General features: G+C 33.8%; 2 protein-coding genes across 2 annotated transcripts; both read left to right on the forward strand.

The window, feature by feature from the left end:
- Positions 1 to 70: 70 nt before the first annotated feature.
- Positions 71 to 2,553, forward strand: ENH_00059490 (DNA repair protein, putative; the record flags this gene model as incomplete). Its single annotated transcript, XM_013577083.1, has 3 exons — positions 71 to 135; positions 569 to 737; positions 2,111 to 2,553. Coding segments are annotated over 3 exons (677 nt in total), but the record flags the coding sequence as incomplete, so codon positions are not given.
- A 4,074-nt stretch (positions 2,554 to 6,627) lies between these two features.
- On the forward strand, positions 6,628 to 8,799 carry ENH_00059500 (REX1 DNA repair domain-containing protein, putative; the record flags this gene model as incomplete). The annotated part of the gene is made up of 3 exons (XM_013577084.1): positions 6,628 to 6,662; positions 7,621 to 7,735; positions 8,698 to 8,799. The coding sequence occupies 3 exons, from the start codon at positions 6,628 to 6,630 to the stop codon at positions 8,797 to 8,799; spliced, it is 252 nt and encodes an 83-aa protein (XP_013432538.1).
- Between the last annotated feature and the right edge of the window lie 931 nt (positions 8,800 to 9,730).

The following is a 9,730-nucleotide window of genomic DNA, read 5'->3' on the forward strand; positions in this document are numbered from 1 at the left end:
GTGCTGCTGCTGCTGCTGCTGCTGCTGCTGCTGCTGCTGCTGCTGCTGCTGCTGCTGCTGGTGCTTGCAGGCAACCTGACGGAGCTGTTTGGGGAGTTTCGAACGGGGAAGACGCAGCTTTGCCACACCTTAGCTGTACGTACACTCGGCACCTCGCGTGTATAGACAGCAGCAGCAGCAGCAGCAGCAGCAGCAGCAGTTGGGTGTAGAGGCAGCAGCAGCAGCAGCAGCAGCAGCAGCACTTCACAGCGCTGCGGCAAACAGCACTAGGCAGAGGAGTGGAGTGTACAGGCAGCAGCAGCAGCGTAGCAGTATGTCCACTCAGCATATACTTGGGGTGTACACGCAGCAGCAGCAGCAGCAGCAGCAGCAGCAGCAGCAGCAGCAGCAGTTTGAGGTGTCTCGCCAGCTAAGTCGCCTTGCAGTGTCTCAAAATCTGCAAACTCCCGAACCTGCAAACTCGCCGCCTCCGCCGCTGCTGCCGCTGCTGCTGCCGCTGCTGCTGCTGCTGCTGCCGCTGCTGCTGCTGCTGCTGCTGCTGCTGCTGCTGCTGCTGCTGCTGCTGCAGGTGACTTGCCAGCTGCCGGTGGAGCAGAGCGGCGGGGAAGGGAAGTGTTTGTGGATTGACACTGAGGGCACTTTTCGGCCCGAAAGAATTGTGGCGATTGCCAAGAGATTTGGACTCGACCCCAACGACTGTCTCGATAATATTGCCTACGCAAGGGCCTACAACTGCGGTCTGCTGCTGCTGCTGCTGCTGCTGCTGCTGCTGCTGCTGCTGCTGCTGCTGCTGCTGCTGGTGCAATGCTGCTGCTGCAATGCAATGCTGCTGCAGTGCTGCAATGCAATGCAATGCAATGCAATGCTGCAATGCAATGCTGCAATGCTGCTGCAATGCAATGCTGCAATGCTGCTGCTGCTGCTGCAATGCTGCTGCTGCTGCAATGCTGCTGCTGCTGCAATGCTGCTGCTGCTGTTGGTGCTGCTGCTGCGGAAGCAGCAGCGGCCTGCGCGGTGAAAGGGAACGATGAGGAAACAGGTGGAAGTGGTCTTTTCATGTTTTGCAATTTATAATTTTTTATTTTTTAATTTTAATTTTAATTACTTATTAATAATAATTAATAATTAATTATTAATTAATAATTAATAATTAATAATTATTAATTATTTGTTATTAACTTTTTATTTTTAATTTTCAATTTGAAGAAGTGTTAATGGCATGTTTGACCGAAGAGCGTTTGCTGCGGCTTCGCCCGCAGCAACTAAATGAAATGGGCACATATAAAGCAAAGTAAAATAAAATAAAATAAAATAAAACAAAAATAAATAAAATAAAATAAAAATAAAATAAAAATAAATAAAATAAATAAAATAAAATAAATAAATAAATAAATGGTTAAATGGAGAAGTGCATGAATGGAGAAGCAAATTGCCCAGGTGACCAGTGGACCACGAAAGCTGAACTGCGCCTCATTTTGTTCATTTTTGTCCATTTTTGTTCATTTTTGTTCATTTTTTTTCGTTTTTTTTCTTTTTTTGATTCTTTTTGTTTAAAAAGATTAAATTCGATGATTCTTTTTGTTTAAAAAGATTAAATTCGATGAATCGGAACAAACTGGGTCGAATTTGAACGAATTTGCGGCGACTTGGCGGGTTTGGCGCGGATTGCCCGCTGGAGCTGCTGGCGCAGCTCCATTTGTCTCGATTTTTGTTCCTTTTTTTTGATTTTTTCTTCTAAAAGGATGAAATTTGTTGAATTAAAACAAATTGAATCAAAACAAATTGAATTAAAACAAATTGAATTAAACAAATTGAATTAAACAAATTGAATCAAACAAATTGAATTAAAACAAATTGAATTAAAACAAATTGAATTAAAACAAATTGAATTCGAAGAAAGCGGGCGCGTTCGAGTTTGCAGATCCCCCACCAGCTGTCGCAGGCGGCGGCGGCGCTGATGAGCGCGGCGCAGCAGCACTTGTGTTCATTTTCGTTCAATTTTCTTCATTTTTGTTCATTTTTTTCCCTTTTTGTTTTATTTTTTGCTATTTATCTTTTAAAATAACAAAATTAATTGAATTAGAGCAAACTTGTCGCGTTTTGTGTGCAGATCACCAGCTGGAGTTGCTGGCGCAGGCAGCCGCGATGATGAGCGAGTCGCGGTTCGCGCTGCTGGTGGTGGACAGCGCCACTGGGCTGTACCGCTCGGAGTTCTCCGGCCGCGGCGAACTGGCGGCTCGACAAAGTCATTTGTGTCGTTTTTTGCGGAGTTTGCAGCGGCTGGCGGACGTGTTTGGGGTGGCGGTGTTGGTGAGCAACCAGGTGGTGGCTCGGGTGGACGCCTTCAGCAGCAGCAGCAGCAGCAGCGGCTGCGGCGACAAACTCCCCATTGGAGGCCATATAATGGCCCATGCCAGTCAAACTCGACTTTATCTCCGAAAAGGAAGAGCAGAAAGCCGCATTTGCAAAGTCTACGACAGCCCCAGCTTGCCCGAGGGCGAGGCGGTCTTCGCCATCGGCGAGGGCGGCATCGGCGACTACGAGGAAACCTGAACCAGCTCTGTCTTTCCGCTTTTTCATCTTTTTTTTCCTTTTTTCCACCTTTTTAATCCTTGTTTTACTCTTTTCCACTTTTAAAATCCTTATTTTACTTTTATTTCTTCTTTTCCGCAAAAAAAACAGAAAAAAACGCAGGTTTCCCGGATTCTGCACTGAACGATCTCCGCCTTTTTCCGCTTTTTAAGCTCCATTTTCTTGTTTTCCACTTTTAAATCTTTATTTTCTTTTATTTCCACTTTTTAAATCTTTATTTTCTTTTATTTCCACTTTTTAAATCTTTATTTTCTTTTATTTCTTCTTTTCCAAAAAAAAACAAAAAAAAACGCAAAGGTTTCCGCCCTGTTCAACTCCGCACCGGGTTCGGAAGGCAGCTCCGTTGCGGGTTCAACTCGATGGAATTCAATTAAGTGAATTAAATTCATTTAATTCATTTAATTTAATTCATTTATTTCATTTAATTTAATTAATTTAATTCATTTAATTCATTTAATTCATTTAATTTAATTAATTTGATTCATTTAGTTCATTTCAAAGGGATTTGGCTCGGGAAACTCGCGGCGCCGGAGAAGTTGAATTCCGCAACTTCGTTCAAGTTCTGCAAACGAATTCCGAAAATTCGAATTAATTCAAATCAATTCGAAATTATAATTAAAGAATTCAAATTAATTCAAATTAATAATTCAAAATAATTCAAATTAATAATTCAAGAATTCAAATTTATTCAAATTTATGATTCAAGAATTCAAAATAATTCAAGACTTCAAATTAATTAAAGAATTCAAATCAATTCGAAATTATAATTCAGGAATTCGAAATAGTTCAAATTAATAATTCAAGAATTCAAAATAATTCAAATTAATAATTCAAGAATATAAAATAATTCAAAATTATATTTCAGGAATCCAAAATAATTCAAAATAATTCAAAAATTCAAATCAATTCGAAATTATAATTCAAGAATTCAAAATAATTCAAAATTATATTTCAGGAATTCAAAATAATTCAAGAATTCAAATTCACTCAAAATTATAATCCAAGAATTCAAATTAATTCAAATTTGTAATTCAAGGATTCAAATTAATTCAAGGATTCAAATTAATTCAAGAATTCAAATTCACTCAGATTTATAATTCAAGAATTTAAATTTATTCAAATTTATAATTCAAGAACTCAAAATAATTCAAAATTATAATTCAAGAATTCAAAATAATTCAAAATTATAATTCAAGAATTCAAATTAATTCAAGAATTCAAATTAATTCAAATTAATAATTCAATAATTCAAATTAATTCAAGAATTCAAATTAATAATTCAAGAATTCAAATTAATAATGCAAGAATTCAAATTAATTCAAGAATTAATTCAAATTAATAATTCAAGAATTAAAATAAATTCAAATTAATAATTCAAAAATAAAAATTAATTCAAATTAATAATTCAAGAATTAAAATAAATTCAAAATAATCCCTTTGACGCGGAAAGCGAAGTCGAATTCAAATAAATGCAAAGTCAATCAAGACGCAGTTGAATTGAATGCAATCAAATTAAATTAAATTAAATCACTAAATTAAATTAAATTAAATTAAATTAAATTAAGTTAAATTAAATTAAATTGATTTTAATTTAATTTAATTTAATTTAATTTGAATTGAAATTTAATTTAATTGAATTCGACGCGACTCTGCAACTGCAAGGCGAGAAACGCGGGGCTGCGCCAGCGCATGCAAATCTGAAAAAAAAATAAATAAGAAATTAAATAAATCCAATTTGGACAAAAGTTTCTTTTAAAAGTCTTTAAAAGTCTTTTAAAATGAAATTAAAGACATTTCGAATTAAAAAGAATTAAAAAGAATTAAAAAGAATTAAAAAGAATTAAAAAGAATTGAAAAGAATTGAAAAAAATTAAAAAGAATTAAAAAGAATTAAAAAGAATCAAAAAGAATTAAAAAGAATTAAAAAGAATTAAAAAGAATTAAAAAGACCCCCAGTTGCGAGCTGGCTTCCCTCCAAACCCTAAACCCTAAACCCTTGGCGCCAAACCCTAGCTGCTAAACCCTAGGCTTCAAACCCTAGCGGCTAAACCCTAGGCCTCAAACCCTAGTCGCTAAACCCTAGCCTCAAACCCTAAACCCTAGAGGGTCCGACGGTTGGGTTTTTGTGCCGCTTTTGATGAATTTTATTTCTTTTATTTTATTTTTCTTTCTTTTATTTTCTTTTATTTCTTTTATTTCTTTTCTTTTATTTTCGAATTTATATCTTTTGTTTTCAAGTCTGTTTCCTATATTTATCTCCTGTTTCTTTTCTTTTATTTTTTGAATTTGTTTCTTTTTCTTTTATTTCTTTTCTTTTATTTTCGAATTTGTTTCTGTCAGTAGCGGAGAGCCGAATGGCTCAATAAGTGGCCCAATTAAAAGCATTTTTTTGCGAAAAATAAATTGCCAAAATGCATTTCTTTTGAAGACTTCTTTGTTCATTTGGAAATGATTTATTCTTTGTTTTATATTTAATTAGAAGTGTTTTTTCCTCCATTTACTTTATTCTTTATTTAATATATACTTATTTAAGAGTAGTTAGAAATGCTTTATTATTATTTAATAATTTTTTCCAATTTTTTCAAAAACAGAAAATGCGCACTTTATGCGCAGTTCAACCAGGTGTACGTACACACTGGCGCATGCGCATGCATGCAAAGGACAGAAAATAAACATCAGTTTTTATTTATTTTCTATTTTTATTTACTTCTATTCTTATTTACTTATTTATTTATTTATTTATTTATTTATTGTTGCTTTTGTTGATAAACAGGATTTAAATTGTGGCTGCGATATATCTGAAATTCGAGGCCAACGGTCTCTTCTCTTTTATCTGCATAATTTTGATTTGTTTCTTTTTATTTGTTTTCTTTTTTGTTTCTTTTTTTTGTTCTTTTGTTTTTGTTTATTTGTCTTCTTCGTTTGTTTTCGATTTTGTTTATTCCTTTTTGCTCGTTTGTTCGCCGTTGTGTCTTCGAGGGAAATGAAACAAGGGCTTAATCGCTAGGGTTTAGGGTTTAGGGTTTAGGGTTTAGGGTTTACGGGCTAGGGTCTAAGAGGCAGGGTTTGGCTCGGCTAAGGCCCTACAGCTCCGCGAAAAAGGACGGCAGCCAGGAATTACGACTGAGAGTCTAGGGTTTAGGGTTTAGGGTTTAGGGTCTAGGGTTTAGGGTTTAGGGTCTAGGGTTTAGGGTTTAGGGCTTCTTAGATCGCGGTTGGCACTGCTGCTAACTTCGAGGCAGACGCGTCTGCTGCAAAGTTTGTTCTGGAGTTTAAAAAGGAATTTAAAACAAAAGAGAAAAGAATTTGAGGCCTTTTTGCTAAAAGACTTTGGAGAAGCAAAGGAGGCATTTCTAGTACTAAGGCGAGGGCTGCGTTGGCTGCAGGAAGGGCCCCTAAAAGGCGCTCTTTTAGCTCCCCACATGCATAACTGAGTAAAAAAAGAAAAGTTAATTAAAGAGAATGAAAGAAGTGAAGAATTTGGTGCGGAAATAGGGCGTGGGCGTGGGGTTGAGGTGTCTGTACACCGCAGCCGCTGCCGCTGCGCTGGGGCTGCGCCGCGAGGGAAAGCTGGCGAAACGAAGAAAAGGGAATTTTCTGTGGATTTAATTTTGATTTATTTGGAAAATAAATGCCATTTGCTTTCGAATGGTGTGTTATTTGCGCAATAACAAGCACAAAAAGCAGAAACTGCAGCGGCTTCCCTGCACTGGCTGAGGCGGGTCTCACCGGGGCTCGCAGCGAGTGGAATTCGAGGGGAATAAACAGTTTGGAATTATTTAAATTGATTTAATTTGAATTAAAAGTCTTTTTATTTCGAAAAACGAACTCGAAAAACCCATTTTCTGCTTTTTTCCGCTTTTTCCGACTCCGCGGCTGGCGGCGGGACTCGCGCTTGCTTTCCTCTTCTTCTTTTTCGCTTCTTTTTGTCTTTTCCAAACTCAAATTAATTCTCCAAAAGAATTCTTTTTTATTTATTTTATTTTATTTCTTTTCTTTTCTTTTTTTGTTTCAACTCCGCCGATTTCCGCGAAGATGGTCGTCGCCATCAAAGGCATTCTCGTGCAGTGGTAGAAAACAGAAATTAAAACCAAAACAATTAAATTAATTAATTGTTAATTAATTGCTAATTAATTGTTAATTAATTGTTCATTAATTGCTATTTAATTGCAGTCTTAAATTGCAATTAAATAAACCATTTGTGGTTTTAAAAGGCAAATTAAAAGCCATTTTGAAAAGCAAATAAAAATCTTCAACAGATTCTGCTTTTTGTTGAAGTTGAAATTAAAATTAAAAAAACAAAAGTGGAAATCGAAATAAATAAAAGTGGAAATTCACAAAAATTAAAAGCTCTTACTGTCACTTTGATTATTTTCATTTCATTTTTTTAATTTTGCTTTTATTTTTAATTTTATTTTCAATTTTTTTATTTTTAATTTTTTCCTTTCGATCTTCTCCTTTTTATTTTTTAGTTTCGTTTTTTTGCTTGTACGCAAATTTTCCCCCAAGACTCTTCACTGCCTCTGGCTGCTTTATCTTTTATTTATTCATTTATTTAAATATTTATTTATTTATTTATTTATTTGTTTATTGTTTATTTATATTTATATATTGATTTATTTGTTTATTTGTTTATTTGTTTATGTTCATTTGCTGCAGATTGTTTCTTTTTTGTGCGCCACTTCTTCATTCAATTCTTTGCCATTTAATCAGTTCATTTGTTGTCCCTTTCAACTTCTTGATTATTTATTTATTTATTTATTTATTTATTTATTTATTTATTTATTTATTTACTTATTTATTTGCTTATTTATTTGCTTATTTATTTATTTTTATTTATTTATTCGCCCGAGACGACCACCCCCAACTCCGTTTTTTTTCAAACAAACGAATAAACAAATCAACCACCTCCTCAACTAACGAATGAATCACTTTATTCCTTTATTTATCCATTTATTTATTTATTTATTATTTATTTATTTATTTATTTATTTATTTATTTATTTATTTATTTATTTTTGTTTTTAGTGACCCCCCCACTATGGAGATAATTCTGCAGCTGAACGAAACGAAGAATTTCATAATTGAAAAAATCAGCGAAGAGCACGTGTTGTGTTCGGAGGCAGTTTGTGGATTTTTGGAGGTAAAAACTTCAAAAAAAAAGAACTTTTGGGAGTTTTTTTGAAGACTTTTGGGCTCTAAATGCCTTTTTAAAACACTCTTTTTGTCCTTTTATTCATTTGTTCTTCTTTTGTGGTTTTATTTCTTTTTATTTTCTTTTTGTTTTGCTTTTTTTCTCAAAATTCCATCAAGTTGCGCTTTTTTGACCCTTCAGCTCGCCGTTTTAGCTGCAGATGTGTTAATTAAATTGAATTAAATTAAATTGAATTAATAAAATGATTTAACGGTTTAATAATAAACAAGTAAATAAATAAATAAATAAATAAATAAATAAATAAATAAATAAATAAATAAATAAATAAATGCTAATAAGCAGCGTTTGGAAGTTCAAAAGTTTAATTTTGAAATGTTCTTCGTTGATTTGATTGGCTTTTTTGTCTTGTGTGATTTTTTATTTCCCTTTTTGAATTCATTTTATTTTTCTTTTTATTTTAATTCATTTTTAATTTAATTTAATTTAATTTAATTTAATTTAATTTAATTTAATTTAATTTAATTTGTTTTGTCGTTTAAGAATGGCAGTCCGCGCGCGAGCTGAGAAGCAAATAACTGCTTTAACCCGTAAACCCTAAACCCTAAACCCTAAACCCTCAAGTGCATCAGTGGAGGGAAAGCAGCAGATTAAAAAGGATGAAAGAAACTAATTTTGATTACTTTCTTTTTAGCTGCTGCGCTGCAGCTAAAAGGAAAGAGCAGCAAATAAATATTATTATTTATTTGTTCATTATCTATTTTTCTATCTCTTTGTTTTTCTTTTTCGCATTTGTTTGCAAATTAATTAGTGATTTCTTTGTCATTTGATTGGCTCGTTTGAGTGGCAATTGACTCATTTCTTTGTAATGTTATTATTTATTTATTTATTTATTTATTTTTTCTTTATTATTTAATTTATTTAGTTTTGTTTTTATTTGTTTATTTATTTAGGAAGAAGTGACGAGGCGTTTGGAATTGGCTGAGCGGCCTTTGGCGGAAATGCAAAAAGAGAAGAAGGCGAATGAGGCGGGAGCTGCTGCCAATACCTACTGATTGAAAAGTAAATAAATAAATAAATAAATAATAATAAATAATAAACAAATAATATATAATAAATGAATAAATAATAAATGAAAATAAATAAATGGCAGAGTTAATTGTTTGTTCGTTTGCCCTTTCGATCCGCGACTCCTGGGGTGTATGATGAGCTCCATTCTAGAAAACGAAAAGAATTAAGTGGAAAAAGTGGATTTAAGATTTAATTTTGTTTTATTTAATTAATATTTGCAAAATGTGAATTAAAAATTAAATTATTTAACTGCATTTGGCCTTTTTGTCCTTTCTTCCCTCTCGACGCATTTCCTGCACTTACCACAGGGTGTACATACACCTCAGCTGAAAGCCATTCTTTCTCCATTCTTCTCTCAAATTGCATTTTCTGTATTTATATATACATAAGTATTATATATAAGCATATAAATACAATATATATATCTATTTTTATATATTTTAAACTAATTTAACTTTCAAAGCATTGAATACTTTCATCAAACAAAGTGACTCCTTTTCTGCGTGTGAACTGCAGCACTTTGCCGGCCTTTTGGTTTCTCGCTTACTTCTTTTTATTCGGAATTCAATTTCTTTTATTTTCGCTTTTTAATTTTTATTTTTCTGAAAAAATTAAAATGAAAATAAACTCAAAGAGACGAGACACGGGCAGGCCTGTTCGCCGTCCAGGTGTCTGTACACCTCAGTTTTACCCTCTAGTTGTTTTTTTATTTTCTTCGCCGCCCACTTTTAGTCATTTATATTTATTTGTTTTATTTGGAACTATGAAGAGCTTGAGAGCAGCAAAACGGGCAGCAGCAAAAGCAGCAGCAGCAAAAACAGCAGCAAAAGCAGCAACAAAAACAGCAGCAAAAGCAGCAGCAGCAGCAGCAGCAAAAGCAGCAGCAGTCTTTGTTCCGTTACTTGTGCTGCATTT

Source organism: Eimeria necatrix, genomic scaffold (genome assembly GCF_000499385.1).
Source record: "Eimeria necatrix Houghton genomic scaffold, Enh_scaff504, whole genome shotgun sequence".
Classification (NCBI taxonomy): domain Eukaryota; phylum Apicomplexa; class Conoidasida; order Eucoccidiorida; family Eimeriidae; genus Eimeria; species Eimeria necatrix.